Below are 24,559 nucleotides of genomic sequence, written 5' to 3'. Positions count from 1 at the left end.
GGACAACAGGTGTAAATGGAGGTTGTCCCATACAAACTGGGAGGTATGTTCACCCCAATTCTGGAGTCCCAGGAAATGGCTCAAGGTCAATTCTCTGAAAATCACTTTGGGAATGCTAACTTGTCTAATGAGCAATTTGGTGAGAAATGCCTTAAACTAGATTTACACCAATTTGCCATCTTGGGCTTGGGCTACCAGCAGAAAGGATAACAGCAGGGGTGAGGCCAAGGGCAGGAGCTGAGAGGTGAAAGGCAGCAGTAAAGCAAGTGCAATGAATCTGTGATAGAAACAAAATCGGGGGAAAATGTCCTCCACAGCTTTGGAATCGACTCTGGCAAGTTGGTTATATGGCAAATTGATGATTTGGCAAATGAACCATTCAATGAGTTGGCTTTTGATGCATTAGCTCTCTCCAAATTGATTTTTGGACAATAACATGTTTACCTAGGAAACACCTAGGAGAGAAGAGGTGCTTAAAAAGTGGGGCATAATAAAAAAGAATAAAATAATGCCATTTGCAGCAACATGGATGGACCTATAGATTATCATGCTAGGTGAAATAAGTCAGAGAAAAGATAAATATCATATGATATCGCTCATATATGGAATCTAAAAAAATGGTACAAACGAACTTATTTACAAAACAGAAATAGAGTCACAGATGTAGAAAACAAACATGGTTACGGGGGAGGGATAAATTGGGAGACTGGGATTGACATATACGCTCTACTATATATAAAATAGATAACTAATAAGGACCTACTGTATAGCACAGGGAACTCTGCTCAATACTCTGTAATGACCTATGTGAGAAAAGAATCTAAAAAAGAGTGGATATATGTATAACAGATTCACTTTGCTGTAGTACAGCAGAAACTAACACAACATTGCAAAGCAACTATACTCCAATAAAAAAAAATTTTTTTTAAGTGGGGCATAAATTTCTTTATACTGGCTACAGCAGCTTTGGGGTATCAAACTTGATAAAAACCCTAAATAGAGCCTGGTAGATGGGATGCTGGGAAACCGAGGACAGGGGCCAGTGGTCAAGCTATTTGGCTATTTTGGTGAGGCTGAAAAATTGTGGTATCTGTGGATTCAGTTAGGAATGAATTGGAATATTTTGGTCATTACCACCAGGTCAGGAAGGACATTTAAAAATATTTCAATTATAAAAAAAGGGGGGGCGGGAATTCCCTGGTTGTCCAGTGGTTAGGACGCCACGCTTTCACTGCCAAGGACCAGGGTTTGATCCCTGGTCGGGGAACTAAGATCCCACAAGCCACGTGGTGTGGCCAAAAAAAAAAATTTTCAATTATTTTGGGACAATTTTGAAAACATGACATTTGTTAGTATATATTACTGTTTACTCCTAACAGACATAAGATTGCTTCTCCCTTCTTTTTCTTTCCTTCCCCTTTGGCATGTCTCTACACTAAGAGATCATGTCACCTGGTAAGGCCACCTGGTCCTGTAAACCAACTAAGCCCAGAGTTTGGGCATCCTCCTTGAAACCCAGGGTAAATCATCCCCACATAGAAAGATTATCTTGCAGTCACAATAGAATTTTCATTACTCTGTCACCATTCTGAACCCAGAAATGTTCACACTAGGCAGAGGCAGATTTATGACAGTAAAAGAAAAAACACTAGACAACCTAGATTTTGTTTCACTTCTCCTATGACCCTTGGGTGACTCTTTTATTCACTGTAATTCACATGCCCCTATACTAAATAATGAAGATGCATGAACACTAGCAAAACACAATGCCAACACTAAAGAAGAAACAACTATGCAAATAAATGCTTAAAAATTTTTTTTTAGAAACTTGGGTTTGAAGGGGGAAGAAGGAAAAATGCCAACATAAAGAAACGTTAAAAGCACCGAACATTCTTGCGGGGAGGAATCTTGATGCGAAAAAAAAAAATGACACAGATGGTGGAACAGCCCAACTAGGGAGAGAAATCAGCCATGAGAAGGAAGGAAAGTGTGGTCAAGGCCGAGTGGGAAAGCTACAGAGACCTGGTCCTCTGGCCCTGAGGCCTATGGGACCTACCGGAGACCTGTTGTTTGTTGTCTTCCCACCCCTGACCTTTCTCAGCCAGACCTGGCCTACTGTCCCCCCATCCCACCCTCCCCTGAGAGACCAGGGCAAAAATCTTCACTTCATCTATCAACTCACTACATTTTGCATTGCAATCAGTGGCAAAGTTCTTTCTTTATATATATTTTCCTTTTTGTCAGTAATTTTCCTTGTTTCAAAAGTCTTGACCAAGGGAACTATATTTAAGATCAAATTAAACCCAGAATGAACCATAGTCATGAACTGCCAAAGGATGTCTGAAATTTGTGTGGCCGCAGAATAAGAGGTTGGGGGATGGATTAATCTTTCTCATGTTAACTAAATATTTTCTTGTAGAGTTTAGGAGTTTCTAGTTCACTTACATTTGACTGCCAAGATTCCTCTCTCCTATGTCCTGTGCCAAACCTCACCCTTACCTGGTGCATTCTTACTTTCATAATTGTTCCCATCTCTTGGCTAATAAAACTTTCATCCAATGTTATGTAAGATTTGAATTTGTTCAATAACTTACAAATCCATTTTCAGCAACGTATGTTGGCAACCCACTAATGAGAGTCCAGTGGTCCGCAGGAGGCGTCCTTGAAGAAGATTAGAAGAAAGAAAATCATTGCTATACAGAGAAATGCACTGGATACAAAAATAAAATGGCAACTCCTGCCGCTGCCTCATGGCAATACTCACGGAATGACTCTGATCTCTTCTTTTCCGTGTAAAATGTAATCGATGATTTTATAAAACACGACTTCCTAAGAGGAAAGAAAGAGAATATGAGAAAAATCTTACTTCCCAAAGAAGACACTTTTCCTTAATGAACTTATATTTTAAAATTTAAATAACACCTTATTTCCCAACCACATTTCTCTGCATAACATAAATTACCAAACTACTCATGTCCTAATTATAAGCCTGTAATAAGACTGGAAATATCACTGGCCACTTATCTATATGAATAAGCCTATTGAACTAATTTTAGAAAGTTGAATTCAGCCTAACAGCTTCTAGGGGAATCTTGGGTTTTCTTTTAATTTCTTTCTATTGTCCAGAAATAACCGACTAATCACTCCAGTGGAACGAGTCATGGAATTTCTCAACCACCGTCAATGTTTTCCCTTCCCAGCTGTACAGGGGCCAGTGGTCAAGCTTCCAGCACTTGCTTATCTGAACAGGGTGCCTCAGAAGCAGGATTCAGTGGATACATTGTCAAAGCTGGAAGCAACTTGAAAACTAATCTTTCTACTTCTTTGGGCAGATGAAGAACCTGAACATTCCATCCCATGCCTTCCCTTTCCTGTGTGCTGGGGATACCGCGGTAGAACAAGCTTCCTATGAAGCTTGCAGTCAAGGGGGAAAGTAAATCTAACCCAACCCTTCCCTGGAGATCCCAGTCCAGGGTGTCAGAAGAAGGTCCTGGGCTCAGTGTGTTTAAAAAACTGTGCAGAAGGCTCTGATGCATCCCTCCCTATTGAGAAGCACTGATCCACCAAGCCTTGGCTTCACAGAAAACGAAACTGAGAAGTTAAACAATGAGTGAAGGCGAGAGCCACCCAGCTGGTTTGGGGCAGAGCTGGGACTTGAACCTCAACCTCCTTGTCCGGTGCTCTTTCTACTACTCCAAGGCCCCCCAGGAAGTGACAGGACTAGAACCTTCTAGTCCTTCTCGAGCCAGCGCTCTTTCCTTTACGCACGGCCTCCTCTAGTTTTAGCACCTGGTACAGATATCATCAACAAAGATGTCTGCACTCACTCTGCCATCTGGTGTCTTTGGACCTTTATAAGGCTCGACTTCTCCAAGCTTGACAGGCCACTCATCATAGAATTCCTGGAGGCAATTATATGTAAACATTATTAAGCAAACTGTTCCGTGACCTACCATATCTTATACGAAGGTCATTGGTTTGCATGTTTTATGCTAACTTATAATCCTGGAATTTTAAAGCTCTTTTTCAGCAATACCACTTATGAACTTGTGACTGTGAACAAGTCAACCTTTTTAATCTGTAAAATGGGGACAATAATAAAATTTATACTATAGGGTCATTGTGTGGATTAAATGAATAATACAGAGCACCTACCCTGACACATAGCTAAAAGTACTTAATAGATAGCAGCTCTTTTATAGACAATTAAACTAAATCCAGATAGGTTAAGAGGCTTGTCCAAAGTCATGCAGAATGGACAACAGTGTTACTTGCCTTACCCAACATTCAATTCCCCCTCTTCCTTGCTAACAAAACCTGATTTTATTTAGTTATCAGGTGGTGATTTGTTCAGGGAAGACGGACCCTGCACAGCTCACGAGTGGTCTATGTAAGGTGCCTGGAATTAGTTTGAGGGCAGGTATGTGGCCTGGATATGGACAGTGAAGGAGAAGTCTTCCAAGGGCCTTCTGAAGAAAGCTTTTCTTTAGACGAAGGGTGATGAGGATGACATTTGTAGGAAATGTCTCCCAATTTTGTCATGTCTATGAACCAGGTCTTGAGCTGCAATAGCCATCTTACCACCACAAGAAGAGACCTCACCAACAATGCTGAAGGGAGCAGAGACTTTACCAGGAAAAAATGAAAAGCACCTGGGACTCTGATGCCTGTACTGAGCTCTGAATTAATCAGCCATAGAACTGCCCTACTTTGGGACTTCTTGTTAAATGAGATAATAACTGTCATGTTACTAAAGATGCTTTTAGTTGGGTCTGATGTTACTTGCAGCCAAAAGCATCCTAACTAATACAGTCAGCTAGAAACTTCCAGAGCCAGGATCAGAACTCAGCCCTCCTGACACTTGGTCCCATGTTTATCCACTTAGAACAATTATTGTGAAAAGATAATTTCCAATCACATGGAGAGTAATAAATATAAAGATATGGTATTCATTGGTTATGTTGAACTAGAAGAGCTCCAACAGAATTAACGAAGCAAGATGAGAAATGAGCATTATATTGTGTGTGAGTAATATTAAATATTTTTTAATTTCTACTTTAAAATAATTTTAACTTTTCAGAATATAAATCCTCAAACTGGTAATAAAAATACACTTTATTTTTATGCCCTAATATGTGCTGGCCACTATATAGACATAGATTTAGACATTTAGCTATAGATAGATAGATATGGATATATAATTTCCAAATAATCTCAAACCCTCACAACTGATGAGAGAAGTCCTCATTTTACAGATGCATAAACCAAGAATCAAGGAGGTTAAAAGAACTTGCTGAAAAGAAGCACAAAGTCAAAGAACTGACACTACCCGACTTCGAGACTTACTATATAGCTACCATAATCAAGAGAGTGTGACACTGGTGGTAGAATAGACAAATAAATCAATGGAACAGAATAGAGAGCCCAGAAATAGACCCACACAAATATAATCAATTGATCTTTGGCAAAGCAGCAAAGGCAATGGAGAAAGAATAGTCTTTTCAACAATTGTACTGGAACAATTGGACAGCCACGTGCAAAAAAAAAAAAAAAGAATCTAGATATAGATCTTATGACTTTCACAAAAAACAACTCACAATGGATCATAGACCTAAATGTAAAATGCAAAATTATAAAACTTCTAGAAGATGACATAGGAGAAAATCTAGGTGAACTTGGGTTTGGTGGGATTTTTTAGATACAACACCAAATAATGGAAAAATTAGACTTCATTAAAATTAAAAGCTTCTGCTCTGCAAAAGATACTGTTAAGAGAAAGAAAATATAATACTCTGGGAGAGAATATTTGCAAAATACATATCCAATACAGGATTTGTATTTAAAATACTTAAAAATGAATGATAAGAAAATAACCCAATTAAAAAGTGAGCAAAAGATCTGAACAGTCATCTCCCCAAAGAAGACATACAGATGGGAAGTAAGCATTTGAAAAGATGCCCACATCACATGTCGTCAGGAAATGCAAATTAAAACAATGAGATACAACTACACACCTATCAGAATGGCCAAAATCTGGAACACTGACAAAACCAAATGCTGGCGAGGATGTGGAGCAACAGGAACTCTCAATTATTGCCAGTGGGCATGCAAAATGGTACAGTCACTTTGGAAGACAGTCTGGCTGTTTCTTACAAAGCTAAACATAGTCTTATCATGTGATCCAGCAATAGCCCTTCTTGGTATTTACCCAAAGGAGTTAAAAACTTACGTTCACACAAGAATCTACACACGTTAACAGCAGCTTTATCCATAATTGCCAAAATTTGGAAGCAACCAAGATGTCTTGCAGTAGCTGAATGATTAAGCAAACTATGGTGTATCCAGACAAGGGAATATTATTCAGCATTAAAAAGAAATGAGCTATTAAGCCATGAAAAGACATGGAAGAAACACAAATGCATGTTGCTAAGGGAGATAATTTAATCTGAAAAACCTACATGCTCTATGATTCCAACTATATGGCATTACAGAGAAGGCAAAACTACAGAGGGAGTACAAACATCAGTAGTTGCCAGGCGGCTGGGGTGGGGAGAGGAAGGGCTCAATAGGCAGAGCACAGAGGGTTTTTTGGGGGGGAAGCTATGCTCTATGATACTGTAATGGCACATATATGACACTATGTATTTGTCAAAATGCATAGAACAGTATAACACAGAGAGATGAATGTAAACTGTGGACTTTAGTTAATAATGACATATCAATATTGATTCAACAACTGTAACAAATGTACCGCATCAAGGCAAGATGTTAGTAACGGGGAAAGGGTGGGGGTAGGGAAGGAAGAGGTCACGTATGGGAACTCTCTGATCTTGCTGCTCATTTTTTCTGTAAATCTAACATTACCCTAAAAGAATAAAGTATATTAATTAAAAAAAAAAAGGCTTGTTGAAGACATATAGCCAGGAAGTGGAAAAGCCAAGCTTAGATCTTTTTTTGCTCCAAAAACGTACATGTTTACCTCTATACCATATTTTCTTGGCACTGGTTCTTATGATCTACCGTGACTAGTAGTTTACATAGCGTATCCATTTTTTTTTAATGGATTGCATTTCATGTGATGTGCATTTTATAGGTGATGTTAGGTGAGACCAAATGTACGGAACAGTGACCTTCTCCTTGGTCATGTCCAGCAGTCCAATGGAGTATCGTTCACAGTTCAGGTATGTTCTAACAGTGTAGAGAGCTTTGTGAAACTGTCGCTCAACATCTGTGAGCTCTTCAAATACTTTGTTGGCTGACCACATGAGGATCTGAAAGTAGGTATTAAACAGAAAACAATTAGAACAAAATACAGTACGAAGAGGAGCATTAGTCAGGAGAAAGCAGGAGGTGCATCAGATAAAATGAATTGCATTGCAAACAACGCAATTCCATTTTGGCACATGTACATGTCCAACAAATTACTCAGATTTTCTGAGTGGGATGATGAGTAGACCTTTTGCAAGGATGTGGGTTTATGAAAGGGGAGAAGCCATGATTGGTCCCCATGTCCAAATGTTTTGGCTCAAAGGGCAAGTGATCTAACAATAAATGCAGAGACAGTTCCTGGGCAGAGGGTCCAGTATTGGTGGCCCACTGGCTCCTGCCGGTCCCTATGGGGAGAAAGCCACATGCCTCCTTCCATGCATCCTAAGCTAGTCAAAGGTCTCCTTACCCGGACAGTGAGCCCAGGACGGGACCTTGGAAGTCCTCCATCCCAACCACCCTCCCACCATTGTACTCATGAAGAAACAGAGGTCCACAGAGCGGTCCAACTCAGGTATCCTGGCTACCAATGTTGTTCTTTATCCCTCTGGCTCAAGGAGGCAACAGAGGAGTGATGTGCTTCTCAAATTAATACCTTTACTATGTATTGGGTCGGCCAAAAAGTTCGTTCGGGCTTTTCCGTAAGATTTTACAGAAAAACCCAAACGAACTTTTTGGCCGACCCAATACCAGGAATACATAGTTCTGCTAAAAGCTTTATGTGAACTAATTCATTCAATGACCATTTAATAGTCACAACAACCATGTGGGGTAAGTACTACAATTATCATTGCTATCTCATAGAGGAAGAAACCACAGCTACCCAGGATACGGACTGAAGAAAGCAAGCCAGCTGTACCTACAGATAGAGGGACAGGAAGATGGGGTGGGGGGAGGGGACATAAGAGGACACTGAGGATAGAAGTTTGGGGATCTTATCCATGTGGTGTGGATAGGAAGGGTCTGGGCTTGTTGCCTCTGGGTTGCTTTGTCAGACAGGTCAGCATGGAGTGGTTAATGTCACCTTCTCTTTACCTGGCTTCTTCGGGATTCAATACTGTACAAGTAGTTGGTATGATGAAGCTTTAGGATGACAGAAACAAAGCTGAGGTATTTGGAAAAGACCTACAGATGGCAGAGAAAAACAAATTAGGTGTGACATCTTTCTTTCAGTTATACAACAAATAAATTCCCTGAGCCTCCTATGGGATGCCCAGGTAGTTAGCGTTACCTCTTCATCCCGTTTGGAAAATTCAGATGCATCTACTTTGTTAACTGCCATAACCACAGCAAGAACCTCCTTGCCTGTCACGATGGGGGCTGCCAGCAGGTTCCTGGTGACATACCCGGTTTGTCTGTCCATGAAGTCAGAAAAATGGCTGTTCTGCAAGATACATTCACACATTTGCCAAAGCAGCATAGGACCATGAGTGTAGATGTAGGAATGGTAACAGATCGTCCTCTCTAGTCCAAGTCCTACCAACAGATAACCAGGGCCGCTGCACAGTGGTCCCGAGCAAACAGTCCCCACCCACCTCCCACCCTCAATTAGAGAGAATGAATGAAGCACAGAATGAAACTGCCCGTTTCCGAATGAGCATTTCCCGCCTGAACTATGGTCTATCCCGGTTAGGCTGAGGTTGGGCCAGGAGAAAAGAGGTGATGTTGTGGCCAAATGGAAAGTGAGGTTCTAAGAGGGAGGCGGGGGGAAGATGCAGGATTACAACGGGCAGAAAGTGTGTGTCAGAAAGAGAGCACAGCTGGGATTCCGTAGAGCTCTTCTTTTTAATCACAGCAGTAAAATGTGCACTTGAAACCACCCAACCCATCATAACACAAAGAAAAAATTATTAATCCCCCAAACTCCTCCTCCTTGAGGAAATCCATGTTCCTGCTTAGTACATCTCCTTCTATGCCTTCCTCTCTGCTCAAAGGGTTTACTTTTCTTTTTTTAAATAAAATTTCCTTTTCTAATTTTATACGATCCTTTCGTCACTTAACACTACCTTACGAACTGGCGACGTGTACGATGTGAACCCACCTTCTGGATCCTTGTAGACCGCTCCACAGTGTGGGGGCCCCGGATCTGCTCAGCCAGCCTCTACTGATTCAGTCTGTTGATAGTTTTCCCCACTGCAAACAATACTGCGCTGATCACTCTTGCTTTTAGTTTTTTGTTTTTTTTTTTTTTTTTTTTGTGGTACGTGGGCCTCTCACTGCTGTGGCCTCTCCCGTTGCGGAGCACAGGCTCCGGGCGCGCAGGCTCAGCGGCCATGGCTCACGGGCCCAGCCGCTCCGCGGCATGTGGGATCTTCCCGCACCGGGGCACGAACCCACGTCCCCTGCATCGGCAGGCGGACTCTCAACCACTGCGCCACCAGGGAAGCCCTCTTGCTTTTAGTTTTATGTGATGGACTCCCCAAAGTGGAAATTCCTTTTGCTGGATCAACAGGTATATGCAGTTTTTACTTAACGCTAAGGGCTTTTACAGATGGTTGAAATTCTTACCTCTCCTGGTCATTCATGAGAGGACCACCCTCTTGCCAGCACCAGATACTTATCAGTTTCTCAAAGTTCTACCAAGTCAATGTCTCTCATTCATATTTTTTATTTCTTTCCTTGGGGAAAATGAAGTGTATCATCCCAGATACAAACTTCAAGGAGTAGAAGCAAGAGCTGACTCTAATACAAGAACCACGGAAAGGGCAGAGTGATGAGTTTGGAGAGGCACACAAATGGAAGGGCTTGGGAAGAAGGTCAAGGACAGCAGTTATCTTATTGGCTGTAATTGAGAGGAATACCCACTCTAGTTGGGTGTAGACTCAGCCTGCTGTGGGTCCTGACTGTCTCCCCTTTGAGTCTTCTTCAATTAGAACTGAACTTTCCACCTGACTTTGAGCCTCAGTGGCCAAAATTAATGTGGTGTTTCTTTCACAAGTTGTATTATGTTCATTTCTGCATGTTGATGGTGCTTCTAAGAGCAGCACAAATCGTGGAGGCTGGACTCTGTTCAATTTCCCAAAGTAAAAAGGTGAGAGTCCACTGGTGCGTGACTTCCAGGCCAGAGTTTCCACCAGAGAACGAGGGCTGCTTCGTCGACAGAATCACAGCTCTGCTCAGAGCAGTAGACCCGGGCTGTGCCTCAGAGTCACCTGCAGACTGATGCAGATTTGCAGACCTCACAGCAGACCTACCAAATCCTAACTGCCTACAGTGGAATCTGTCTTCACCAGGAATCTGAACTTCTGGTGGATGAATCCGTTCTGTGGAGGATCCTTAGAGACGTGAGATGCTAAGGGATTCAGATGCAGCCCTTGAACCCAGATGTCTTCTATACCTTCCCAAAGTGGAACCACAGAAACCAACTGCTTATGTAGGAGGCAGCATTGCATAAGGGGTGAAGAAGGTTCTGCAGTCAGACCTCCTTGGCTGAAACCAGGCCCAGATTTACTAGCTGTGAGACCCTGGGCGTGCTACTTAACCTCTGCATCCTCATTTTTTAGTCTGAACATGGGAACAATGAGATCATCTACTGTCTAGAGTCCCTGATGTGAAGAGAAGAACATAGTGTGGGCAGAGCACTTAGAAAAGAGTCTGACACATATTAATAGTAGGTGCTCAATTAATACTAGGAAGAGAGACCTGGGACTTTGGGGGCCTCCCTGGGTGAGAAGTCATTCTGATTTTGCGTTACCATTCTGCTTCTACTTCTAGCTTTTCTAACCCATTCCAACCACTGAAGAAATTAGATGCTCTTAGCTGATATAGGCCTCCTATGCCCAGGAGCACGCTCGCTCCTGAGGGCTGAGTCTCTGCCCCACGCCAACAGAAGCCCAATTTTTTTTGCTAACTGCTTTATCTGTGACTTCTCTCTACCTCCTGCAGAACCTTCACTCAGTCCAGAATAGCTCCAGACTTTGGGAGGTTCTTTCTCTTAATCCACTGCTATAGCCCAGGCTGGCTCACTGTCCATCTTCCTCCTAACCCGTTATCCATTACAGAACATGATCACATTCACTTACTCCACGATGCTGGGCACTAAAGGAATAACCAAAACGCCCCAAACATGCAGCATTTCTTGGCAGACGCTCTTCACTCTACAGCTTCAAAACTGGATGCTAGTTTATTCTAGATTCTAAACACAAGGAAATGTTCTTACATTCAATTGGCTGTTTTGAGAAAATGACTTAGAAGTTTCAAAATTTAATGCTTGCTTATCATGGCATCTGAAAATCCTGGATAAAACCATCTGTCAAATTACAGGGTATTCGTGCCCCGGTCCGGGAAGATCCCACATGCCGCGGAGCAGCTGGGCCCGTGAGCCATGGCCGCTGAGCCTGCGCGTCCGGAGCCTGTGCTCCGCAACGGGAGAGGCCACAACAGTGAGAGGCCCGCATACCGCAAAAAAAAAAAAAAATTACAGGGTAGGGTGAGGCAAGGTTTTCCAGCTTTGTATTTTCACTGGTTCAAGCAATCCTTGGTGAAGTTGCTTTGAGTAAATTCTGTATCTTTCGGACCGACAAACTCCCCTTGGTGGTCATTCTTCAAAGAAGCCAATGAAGGCAACTGGGAACATGGTTTAGAGCAGCGGGCCACCTGGATCCCTCAGCCAATCTTAGCATTGCTAAATTCTGATTAAACATCTCAAGATCCAGAGTCAGAAAGAGAGAAGGGCAGAAAGGGAGCTATAAGCACCCTGTTAATTATTGAAAACTTAGGATTCTCGCATGGCTTTCTTTTAAACCACAGTCAGGAGAACCACCCATAGAGTTAATCACCAGCTTTCCCAATACAATAAGAAATGATTAACTTGTGGAGGATATGTCTCAGTTTCCTGTTATTAAGTTTCCCTGCCTTTAACCTGTTTTAAAAACAGGCCATAATCATTGACCCACTTTTGGCCACCTACACCCAGCCCCCAACTTCTCTTGGCATTAATATAATATTACCATAGCTTTCATTTATTGAGCACCTACTAGGAGTCAGGCACTTTATGTACATTTCATCTGTACATTTGGTTACTCTGTTTCTCAGGTGCAGAAACACAATCCATCACGCAGTTACCTTGTCTCAGACCTGGATATACGCCCAGGTCACCTGATTTCAAGGCTCTCACCCGACACCATGTGGCTTCTCTGTTGCCAAAGCTGGAAGTATCCAGCTCTGCCTCTGGTCTATGTGTGAGAAGTCCTTCCCTCCCTGTGCCCACACTGCCAACCAGGGAGGAGTCCTGTGTGGTCAGGGCTATGGCAAAAAAAAGGAGGCCTTGTAAGACCTGGTTTAGAAGCCCAGACCCAGCACCTCCTGCCTAACTGACCTTGAGAGGATTCTCACATATACAGGATGGAAATAAAAATACGGTCCTTGCCCTCTGCACAGGGTCTTGGCCAGAATCAAGTGAGATAAAGAACAAGAGAAATCTTCACCAAGTGTCAAGTGCAATGAAAAGGTGAAGCGTTAATAGAAATGTCACTTAAAACATTTCCAACTCCATTCTCTTTGCAGATTTTACCACAACTTAAGTGCGGTGAAACTGCAGGGCTGCGGGGTGGGATGAGGGTGGGAACAGAGCGAGGAGGCCTCATCCTCTCCAGCCCCTCTCAGTCACTGACCAGACCCTGGACTCCAGGAGAGATGCAGCCCCCCTTGACCTCAACTTCCTGTCTGCCCAAGGGAATAAACTAAAGGCTCCAGGAGCCCTTTCCATCTAATCATCCACAGTTGATTTGAAATTTACTTCCTCCTCTTACATCTGTTCATCCAATAGACCAGCGGTTTTCAACATTGGCTGCATATTAGAATCACCTGGGGAGCTTTTAAAAAGTACTCCTGGCTGTGTCCCAGCCTCTGAGAGGCTGGTGTAATTGGTCTATTGAGAGTCTCACACATCCGTATTTTTAAAAGAGCTCCCAGTTTGATTTTAATGTGCGTCCAGAGTTGAAAAGCACCATTCTCCGAGAGGAAAAAAAAATGCTTAGAAGCAGTAGAAACGGAGAGCAAATGAAGTCTTTGTCCCTCCTCTGAGCTCAGGAGGGTGGGATGGCGTCTGACTTCACACATACTCAGAAAAAGGGAGAACAGAGCGAAGTGACCCCGCCTCCCCCCCCCATTTACTGCCCTGTGCATATGGGGTGCCCATCATGGACAGCAACACACCCAGGCCACCTGATCGCTTAAGCTGCTCCTTTCTATCATCCTGTCCTCAACAGAACTGGGCTCATTCATAAAGGAGCAGAGCAGAAGTCATTTTATCCATCTCTTCTTTTAAAAAAAAAAACCTTTTTTCCGAAAAAAACTCTTGCGTGTTACTTAAGTTTGCTGTCCTAGTCATTTTGGAGATGGTCTCAGTCGGAGACTGGCAAGAAGCATATTCCTGTGAGAAAACCTCAGGGTGTGCAGGCATAGCCTCCTTGCTGGGGATCCAAGAACTTTGCCTTAAGGGCCTTTAGTCAGCGGAAGCGGCTGCAGTGGGCCCAGAATCCTACTTAAACCAGCTGAAACGTACTGCAGGGAGGGATGGTAAAGAGAGAGGACTCTCCGGTGCCCAACAGCAACCCTTGCCCCTCTGGGCTGTCCTGTGGCTGTTTGCTGAGCGTTGCTAATGTTTGACAACTTCTGCACCTTCTGGATCCGCAGGGCCCCCCCTGTAATCAGCTTCAAGAGGCATGTAGGGGATTATCCTCCCGCCTGCGCCTGCGCTGCCCCTCCTCCACAAGCCGGCAGTAAACCTCTACACAGTACGCATTTCAGGGCCAGCTCCCAATCAATTCTGTTCCATCATCGTCCAACTCTCCCCTTTGTTAACAGCAAATCAAAATGGTGGGACGTGTGTGCAGGAAAAGGGCAGGCAGGAGAAACTCCAGGCTGGGACCTACAGCTATTGCTGAGAAGGGGGATTATGGGTGATTTGCATTTCCTTCTTTTTGTTTATTTGTATTTTCTAATTTTTCTAAGATGAACAAGCATTACGTTGGTTAGGAGAAAGTTAACTTTTCTGCTTTTAAAAGAGCATAATAATTTATGCAATATACAATTAGTCTTCAGGAGGGTCCAAATGTCCCATTTACAAAATTGGAAATTCTTGATAGATCTGAGTTATGAGGGGTTGAGATGGCCAAATGTACTTAATCATCACCTAAATTCACATTTTTAAGGATCCAGATGGCAACATCTGAACTTTCAGAGGGTATCTTTTTTCTTTTTGCACCTTTGATCTATAGGTGAGAGAATCATTCAGGAGCCAATTCACCCCCGAACAGCTGAGTGTCTTCAAAGGATCGTGGGTGAGAAGCGGTTCAGGGGTCTTGGCATCTGGTGTATTGGCTGATCATCTCACCAGTGAGCGGCCTGCTTTGCCCTGTTGGTCAGGACAGTGCCCAGAGCACAGAGGAGGTGCAAGGGAGCAGGTGTGGACGGTACCAGGCCCAGGTAAGGCTGCCCAATAAAATACCCAGCATTCCATGGGGCACACATTATCCCCTGTTGATCTCAAATTCAGATAGAACTGGAAATCTTGTAATTTTTTTTTTTTTTTTTTGCGGTACGCGGGCCTCTCCCTGTTGTGGCCTCTCCTGTTGCGAAGCACAGGCTCCAGACGCACAGGCTCAGCAGCCATGGCTCACGGGCCCAGCCGCTCTGCGGCATGCGGGATCTTCCCGAACCAGGGCACGAACCCGTGTCCCCTACATCGGCAGGCGGACTCTCAACCAACTGCGCCACCAGGGAAGCCCTGAATCTTGTAATTTTATTTGCTAAATCTGGCAACTCTCGGCCCAGGTGCTCCTCTTCCCCACCACCCACTCCCCAGCCAAGCCAATGTCACGAGGATGGCCCCTGGACCCACGCTCTCTTTCCCAGTGTTCCTCCCCGACGCCACCAAGACCTCCTCTCCGCTCCACTGTCACCATCAGGCCACTTACCTTTTTCACATCTGGGACATTGAAGGTTTTCTTCGTGTGAGCAACCCAACCCACTATCCCGACGTCCAGTGGAAAAACAACTTCTCTGTCGGGGACCACCAGGTTGTCCTCGAACTTGGAGGTGGAGGTGACGTCGAGCAGCTTGGAGGCCACCTCGGGCGAGCCGTTGCGCGCCCGGCACAGGAACATGCTGCAGCGGTCCGCCCGCAGCAGCCGCGCCAGCCTCTGCAAGGCCTTGTGCGCTGCCAGCTCCACGCTTCCGGCCTCCTCCCGCAGGGCCTCCAGCAGCTCCAGGCACAGGGCCGCCTCCTCCACCAGCGTCAGGCCCAGGAAGGACGCGCGGGCCGGCGCCTGCGCACCACCGGGCTCAGAGATTTCTCCTGCCGCCTCCCCCCGCAGTTTCCGGTCGAAATACGCCTTGGCAAACTGAGGGTTGTCCTCCAGGTATTTCTCCACCGTCTCTTGGCTGATCTCACCCATGGCGTGGCTTGCTTTGCTGCTCTTGTCCAGAATGGAAGACCCTCAGAGCACCACCAGAGGCAGAGTGCCAACAAAGAGGTACCTCCTGGTCAAAGATACCGAGAAAGCCTTAAGGGCACCTCACAGGACCCCCAAAGGCTGAGCAGAAAGGTTGTTTAGCAGAGCTTTCAAACGACTTTTAACTCTTGGGATATGACAGAAGGTCCTGGCTTAGAGTGGGATTCAGGAAGCATGGGATTAAAGAGTTCTTCAGGACACGAAATCCCTAAGCATTATTAGCTCATAAGTCCTCAGAGAATCCGCAGAGCGTCTTAGATCAGCCAGCCAAGTAGCAAGTCAAAGTGACCATTCCAGAAAAACAGCTGAACCGTGGCTGCTGTCGGCGACAAGAAGAATCATGGATATATCCATTAATTATATTCCATAGGCATTGACAATACCACTTGTTCTTTCATGATAGCTCTATGAAATAAAACTATTTAGACCTCGGAAATGTCTGTTTGTTTATATGGCAACTTGAATGAACATTTGGGGGAGATGGAAGGGTTTAGCATAACACAACATAAAATCGAATATTAATCTTTCCTTTTCTTAAAACTCCTATGATCAGCCAGATTGCTTGACCTACTCTTTTTTTAAAATCCTCACCTCTCAGTTCCCCTCATTTAAAAACTTGACCTTGGAAATGTTTTAAGGGAACAAACCTTTGGCTTATTCTAGAGAGGTGAACATGGAAAAATATTTGCCCACGATTCAAGCCTAATCAAGCCGCAATTTATACAATAATCCTTGTCAAAAGACATGATCATAAAAGGCAACCCATGCAGCTGCCAACTAGGTTTTCCTGCTAAGCATATTAATTTGGATTTTGTTTTCCACAGTAATAGCCAGACCTCATGCCTTTTTGCTCCAAGGTACAGTCGGTTAAATCTACTGGATAATACCTGTCTTGTCTGTTGCTAAGATCTTTCACATCTCGGGGGCTTCTGGCATGGAAAAAACACTTGCCACTACTTACTTTTGTTTAATGTTCAGGTTATCAAGCTTTTACATAGATTAAGCACATTTTCCCAAATATTTAAACACTATTATGCAACTAATAAGCCGAACTACACATTTCATGAACCAATTTCCTTGAATATTTACAGGCTGATTTCAAACTTAGTCAAAGGTCTTTTAAGCATTTCAATAAAGCTACAAACTTTATATGGAGAATTCTCTTGAATGAAAACATACGTAACAGTTACAGTGACTCCAAAAGTTACTATTTCACCCACATTTAAATCCACTTCAAAAATAGCAAGGCTATGGGTTTCATTTATTTCTCTAGACCTAGTGCTTACCTGGCTAGAGTGATAATGGTCTTCTTAGACAGAAAAGAAGAAGAGATCCATTGAGGCTTCAGGTTCTTGGTCATGAGATAAGAGATTCTTGATGGGAACATGGTTTTCCCAGGGGAACAGAACCCACACTTGCATTTGTTGAACCATGTCACTTCCTATGGTTGAGTCCACTTGCTCCCTCAAAGGGTCTTGTCAAGCACACACCCTTTCTTGCACCTCCCTCTGTCACACCCAAGTCTACTCTCAGGAGGGTCCTCCTGAGATTACTGTTTACTTCATAATATCCTAGTAGCATCTCATTATAATTAGAATAATGCGCAGGTTTATCTCCTAAGAGAAAGGAGTTGAGTCAGCTGAGTCACACCTATGGGACCACCATCCATCTTCTTCTAACACAGTTGCGGACACCCTTTCTCCCTGGTTGTTCTGTGTGACAGTGCAGTTCCTACTTCTCTCAAAAGCATGTGTGTGCTCACAATTCCCATCCTCTCCTCTTTACACACAGAGAGACAAAAACACATACCCATATCCCATACACAGATTTATACTTGAGGTATAAATCTGTGTATGGAAAAAAACAAAATGCCCATATATGTTTACATTCCTCTACTTATAAAAATGAAAATGAATTTTAAAATGAAGCATATTCTTTTATAGTCAGCATTCTGTGTTTTGAAAACTTTTTAAATTTATTTTTTGTCTGAGTTGGGTCTTTGTTACTGTACGCGGGCTTTCTCTAGTTGCAGCGAGTGGGGGCTACTCTTCATTGCAGTGCGTGGGCTTCTCATTGGGGTAGCTTCTCTCCTTGCAGAGCACGGGCTCTAGGCGTGCCGGCTTCAGTAGTTGTGGTGCACAGGCTCAGTAGCTGTGGCGCATGGGGTTAGCTGCTCCGCAGCACGTGGGATCTTCCCGGACCAGGGACCGAAACCGTGTCCTCTGCATTGGCAGGCGGATTCTTAACCACTGAACCACCAGGGAAGTCCACTAACTACTTTTAGATTCATTCATTTGTTTGTTCTTCCAATACGTGTCTAATGATGGTCCACTATAAGCAAGACATAATACTAGCTCCTGCGGTAGAGACTCCATGTTCCCCTTTTTTCTGATTTTCCTCTCCTCCTAGTTGTATGGGAAGATTATTCTTCTCTGCCCTCCTCCCCCAGTAGGGCCATGTGACTAATTTTGACCTACGGGTTGTGAGCGTAAACGTCTCTTCCAAGTAGGAACAATCAATTCCCAGAGTGAGACCCTGGAGCTCCCCCTTCTCCCTGCTGCCATGCCAGTTCCAGATGTAGGGGCCTCATGAATCCCTGAGTGAGGATGTCATGGAACAAAGCCCCCTGCTGACCTGAGATGGACATGTAGCATGAGTGAGAAATAAACCTTTCTTGTGTTCAGCCTTTGAGATGTGAGGGTTGTTTGTTACTGCAGCATAACCAAGTCAATCCTGACTGAACACAGGGGATGAATAAGCCTCGGCTGCAGCTGTACAAGCACTAGCGGTGTAGCAAAGAAGATACTATTAGGACACAAAAGTCATGAAGCACAGAACAGAATAGGATAAAAGCCAGAAGTGAGGTACACACATATAGCTATGAGACTTTACGTAATGTGGATATGGGATCATATCTAGACTGGGTAGAGACGGAGTAGAAATCGAGTGTGAGCCAGGTGGTGGTAACAGCAGAAGCAATAGCATGGAATGCAGAGTAACAGGGGGACTAGTGAGAGATGAATCTAGAAAAGTAGGTTGGGCCCAGATTAGGGCCTCAAAGGCTAGCTGAGGATTCTGAACCCTGGAAACTCTTAGGGGTAAGAAATGACATTAGGGTTCTTCTCTACAAACTTAATCTGGTCGTGCTTAAAAAGATGACTTGGAAAAAAGAAATACTGGACATTAGGATACAAATTAAGAAGCTATATTGCATTTGGTTCATTATCAAATACCCTAAAAATGTGTACAGGCTTTGACCCTGCAACTCTTCTTCCTTCTTGATTACAAAAGTAATTAAGGCTGTATATGATTAATGTAGTTACAGGGGCATTCATCAAAAACACAACTATAAATGGAAAAGATTAGAAATAGCCTAGGAGGTTGAGTAAATAAATGGCATTATAGTCATACAATAGGAAACCATACCTTAATTATAATCCTATTGTAAAGGTCTGTTTATTGATATGAACAGATATTTATTATGTGCAATAAATTGCAAGATACTATTGCAGTATGACTCCACATACACACATACATATATGGAGGTGTGTATACCAAAATGTTAACAGTGATTATTCCAAAGTGGTGGAATTCAATGTAATATTTTTTTTCTTCTCTTTTGCTTACCTGATTTTTCTAAAGTATCTACAATGAACATATATAATTTATATAGTAAAGAAATTCATTCATTATAAACAAAGTTTTTAAGGCTATTCTCACAGGCTATGGGTGAGGGTGCTTGGGAATGAAACAGGAAGGGACAAATGTGAGACATAATTTCAGGCAACAATCAACAGGACAAGGGAATTGATTAGTTAGAAAAGGCAAGCAAGAAAGAGGGATCACTTCTGACTACTCTGTGTATTGGATGACATTTGATAAAGACAAATATTTTTTTAAGGGAAATACTGGAACCCAGCCTTTTAGTGCACTCACAAATATCCTTCTCCTCCTCCCCTGTCCTTGACTGAATCCCATCATCCCTGCTGCTCTTTTTCTGGGGTAGTCCTTGCAGAGTCTCTGTCCTGTGTTGACAAGACTTTTGTGTCTCTGTCCTAAGCACTGAAAAAACAAAATTTAAGAAAATGTAATATTTTAAAAATGACGAAACAGACACTTAGAATAAATTTTTAACACTACAAAATAATTGTTGACTTTGTTAAACTTCACCATTTATATCAGCATTTCCAGTTCGTTTAAAGAATAAGTTTTTAAAGAATAGAACAGTAACTAGTGGGAAGAACGAGGAAAAAGACCAATATCTTAGATGTTACAGACACTGACAATCATTTATTTAGACAAAGCATCTCAGAAACAATAACTAAATCGATGTGAAAACTCCATTCCATTTACACAGAATATTTTTAGAAAGATAAGCCACAAGTAATGATAATTAAAAAGTGATCATAAGAATAGCTAACTTTAACACAGACAGAGAATGAACTTGAGGACACGGGGAGGGGGAAGGGTAAGCTGGGACAAAGTGAGAGAGTGACATGGACATATATACACTACCAAATGTAAAATAGATAGCTAGTGGGAAGCAGCCGCATAGCACAGGGAGATGAGCTCGGTGCTTTGTGTCCACCTAGAGGGGTGGGATAGGGACGGTGGGAGGGAGACACAAGAGGGAGGAGATATGGGGATGTATGTATATGTATAGCTGATTCACTTTGTTATACAGCAGAAACTAACACACCATTGTAAAGCAATTATACTCCAATAAAGACGTTAAAAAAAAAGAATAGCTAACTTTATAATATATAATCTGTGCCAGGCACCCTTCTAAGACCCTTATATATATATCATCTCATTTCATCCTAACAATAACCTTATGAGGTGTGTATATTATTATCTGTATTTTACAGGTGAGAAATCGAAGCACAGAGAAATTAAATAACTTGCTCAAGGTCACACAGCTAGTGATAGTGACCTACCCCAAACTACGAGCTTAAATAGGAATAAATTTTAAAATACACCCATGAGGTGTACAAGATACCATAATAGGTGCTATAGGAGAACATACAAGACTTTTCCTTCAAGGAATTTAAAATCTAGGCCTATATAATAAAATGTTAAACACCAATACAAGAATTAAATTAAAATTCCAGGAACTCATTTTAAAAGCCTACAGATATATCAAAGAATGGATTAACTTCCTTAATCTTTCTGCTTAACAAATTTACATTTTTCAATAGTATACTATATTCATGAACACATGTAATATTTAATTGCTAAAATTTTCCACTGCAGTTAACTATTTCTGCAGGAAGTAATGCTTATTTAACAGCCAAAAAAAAAAAAATGCACATGAGGTTGAAGCACTAACATAAAACTCACAACAATATACTGGACTAACCATGTGTATTTTGGATCATTATATTGGACCCGCTCTTCAGCTCCACTTTAGCCAAATTCTCTGCTCCTACCATTATTCATCACCAAAAGACATCCTCTAATGGCAGGGATTTCAGGCACATCATGACAGTCAACCACAAAGGGCCCTCTCACCTTGCACATTTGCTCTCATGAGAGCTTCTGCCTGCACCAAATTGATGGACATGACCAGGTATCTCAGAGATAATTCATTTGGTGGAATCCATGTTATTTTCAGCGAAATTGATGAAACTGACTGATGGCTTTGTAATTACTGAAAAAATCGTTATGAAAAAAATTAGTTTGACTTTTTGTACCTGAAAACATTGGCTAAATAACTAATCTTTCCATTTTCCCACCAATTATTTTGACATCTTTTAAATGCAGTCAGAAGACAAATGCTACCCAATTTCCTTGTTATTAATTTTTCTTGGCCTCTCTGTCAGGATGTGGATGTAAATATCAGTTTGTACAAAATGGAGCTAGTTGGACATGCTTAATTTTTATGAAGCTAAGGACATAAATTTCTTGCATTAGTTCTTTTTTTCAATTAGGGTAAAACACTTTTCAATATTTCCTAGGAATTAATGACTTGCTTGCTGCTGTATTAGTTAAGGTAACGCTAGCTTCTGTTACAGGTAACCCCTAAATCCCAGCAACTTAATCGAATGGAAGTTTATTTCTCATTCACATAAAGATAATCACTGGTGGGGTCCCAGGCTGATGGAGGCTTCACCAGCCAGCAGATGAGGAAAGACAGACAGCAAGGACAATTAGACGGGTAGCTTTTATAAGCCCCGTCTGGGAATGACACACAGCACTTTTGTCCACATTCCACTGACCAGAACATAGGCATGTGATCTTACAGAGCTGCAGGAAGTGAGGAGGTGCCCTCTGGCAGGGTGGCTTCTTTCCAACAACTCTACACCATGGAAGGGAAGTGAAAACTTTTTTGGTGAAAGGACAGCTAGCCATCTCTGCTACAGTTGTTAAATCCTGGGAAATTATATTTTAGAAAGAGTGACCTCTGACCGGGTCTTTTTAGGTAAGTATTTTATAAAGCTTACCTAAAGTGACTGATTTCAGTAAAACAAATTAAATCAATATCTATTGAGCAAGCACCTACTATGTGTAAGTCTCTTGAGAAATCCTGTGGAAAAGTTGGGGGGGGTGGATACCAAGATGAAGGAAACATGGTCTGTCTCTCCACAAAGTATGACAAGGCAATGAACTTTTGTGTATATTATATACAGTCCATAAGATGTAATTTAGACCATAATTTTACTTCTAGAAGAAAAAAAGAAAAACGTTTGCAAAGAGAATATTTGTTTTATTTTCTGATTAAATATTTTCACTGTTGGAAAATTTGGAAATTACCAAAAAGGTACAAATCAGTAATAAACCTTTAAATGTCCCTAATCCTATCACACAGGTAATCACTGTGAACACTTTTCCTGTTGATATTATACCCACATCTGCATATTTAAAAAATTATTTTATGAAGATAAATTTCAAAGCACCGAATTTAAAAACACCAGTTGACCTGTACTCACGTGTTTATAATCATGAAGAAATTCGAGTGAGCATGCCAACAAACTGTTTTTCTTTGCTGGTGTCTGGGACACCAAGGTTCATGATTTATCATTAAAAGAGAGGGGGGTGGGGGAGGAAGAACAGTTACATCAACTTTTAAGCATCTAACAAATAAATTAAAACGTATTGCTTCAAAAACAAGCACCATAAAAATGCATTGAAATCCCCTATATTCATTTAACATATGGCACGAGCAAGGACCCCAAGAATACGCTCTGGAAGAAACAGTTGACAAGGGCTGGGAGAATGAGGAGAACTTTTCTGGCAGTCATAACGGTCCAAAGGCAATTGGGCTCAGCCAGGAGCTCTCCATCACTGGAGGTGCTGGAGGACAGGCTGATTGATCTCTACTTTGGAATGTCAAAGAGGGGATCCACGCATTGGACACGAGATAGAGAGGTACCCTAAAGTCCTTTCCCACCTAGGGAGCATAGGTACTACCACATGTGTGGCCACACGCGGGGTCCCTGCAGGAGCAGCTCTGGAGCAGACCTTATTTGAGCTGTTTGGGATTATACATCTTGTGATAAAATTAACCTCACCAGAAGACCTCCTAGTTAGCTGGTGGGCCTGAAACAGGGCTTTCTTAGCAGGAAGAAGGAGGCAGTAAGGAGTTAATTGCATCATCATTGGCACTCCCGAGACAGCCCGAGAGTCACAGGAAAGTGGCAGGAGCCACAGGTGTGTTTTTTCAGGAGGCTCAGAAGTAACCCCAATGCCCTGTAAAGACCGTCAAGTCTTTATGTCTCTGTTTGGCAGCCACCCTCCTCTACCTCCACCCGCTCTTATTTCAGGTCTGGCGGTAGCAAAATGGGCCACATTCATCTCGGTCCTTTCCAGTTTGGGCCACGGAGACACAGCTGATAGTGTACAGCAGGCATCTTTACAAAAAAAATAGCTCTTTGCCGTATCTCTAATTCTCATTCAGTCCAAAGCTGCATCTTCTGACTGCTTTGATCAGAGTAGAGGAACTCTTAACTCTGAATAGAAAGGGAAAAACACGGTCAGTGAATTGTGCCATGAGTGCACAAAATCACATAGCTAGTCACAGCACTTCGACTTAATTGTCCATTGACGTTATAGAGTTTGTTCACCTCCCCCTCTTCTCCTCTCCTCAGTCAATTCACCTTAGCTGTTGTGAAAACAAAACAAAATTCCATTCTGGCTTTGAAATAAAATTGCAGCATAAACAATTGGTAGGTGTGTTTCCAAGTGGCTTGAGTGAAGTGTCACAGAGTAAGTAGGCGACCACCGAGGTTGCTAAAATATTTCCTGTCCTGACCAGGGTTGCGTTTCTGGAGAATATTTAACAGGGAGGGTTTTAATGCTTCTAAAGATGTTGAAACTAAAGAACAAATATTGATCCAGAGAGCACCACAACTCCCCTGAAAGAGAGTAAAAGACATCCTTTATAAAATGAAAAACTACTTGGCGGAAACAGTCCCAGACCGCTGCACAAGTAGCCCTCAGAGGGCCGAGGGGCCAGTTGCGCACGGCATGGCCCAGGCACTAACGCACCGGGCAGCACCGCAGATGCCCCTCGCTCTGGGAGGCCACGGTCTTCCCGCCAGACCGACCTGAGCCTCCAGCCAGAGCAATTGGGCCCCGAGGCCACCCCAGGCCGCAGCTGGCGGCCGCTGGCACCCGCGTTGGGTAACTAGGCCAGGGCTGGTTCCCGCGGCTCGCCGCCGCCGAAGAGTTGGGCTCCGCCGAGGCCACCCCGCGCGGCAGCTCCACAAGCCCCGGGCGGCGCTGGAGGTGAGGCTCTCGCCCAAAGGCACCCTCCCCGCGCCCGGGCGGCGGTGAGTCAGGGCGCGTTATGCAAGTCCTGGCCCGCCGGCCCCGGCGCCTCCCCCTCGGTCTTTCAT

General features: G+C 43.1%; 1 protein-coding gene across 1 annotated transcript in view; it reads right to left on the bottom strand.

Annotated features, from left to right (window-relative positions):
* Positions 1–24,547, bottom strand: part of PDE6C (phosphodiesterase 6C) — a 71,696-nt gene extending 47,149 nt beyond the window's left edge. The window contains exons 1-7 of the mRNA XM_089897946.1: positions 15,186–24,547; positions 8,498–8,650; positions 8,302–8,391; positions 7,131–7,271; positions 3,828–3,902; positions 2,765–2,829; positions 2,595–2,661 (exon numbers count right to left, since the gene is read on the bottom strand). Of these exons, the coding sequence (XP_089754072.1) occupies positions 2,595–2,661; positions 2,765–2,829; positions 3,828–3,902; positions 7,131–7,271; positions 8,302–8,391; positions 8,498–8,650; positions 15,186–15,665 (1,071 nt within the window). The 5' untranslated portion in view covers positions 15,666–24,547. The remainder of the gene's footprint in view (positions 1–2,594; positions 2,662–2,764; positions 2,830–3,827; positions 3,903–7,130; positions 7,272–8,301; positions 8,392–8,497; positions 8,651–15,185) is intronic.
* Positions 24,548–24,559: the final 12 nt, after the last annotated feature.

The sequence above is a fragment of the Delphinapterus leucas genome, chromosome 16 (genome assembly GCF_059928025.1).
Source record: "Delphinapterus leucas isolate spDelLeu-1000000601 "Yukka" chromosome 16, BTC_Dleu_Yukka2, whole genome shotgun sequence".
Taxonomy (NCBI): Eukaryota; Metazoa; Chordata; class Mammalia; order Artiodactyla; family Monodontidae; genus Delphinapterus; species Delphinapterus leucas.
The sequence above is the reverse complement of the archived record's forward strand: the minus strand, read 5'-3'. Positions and strand labels throughout refer to the sequence as shown.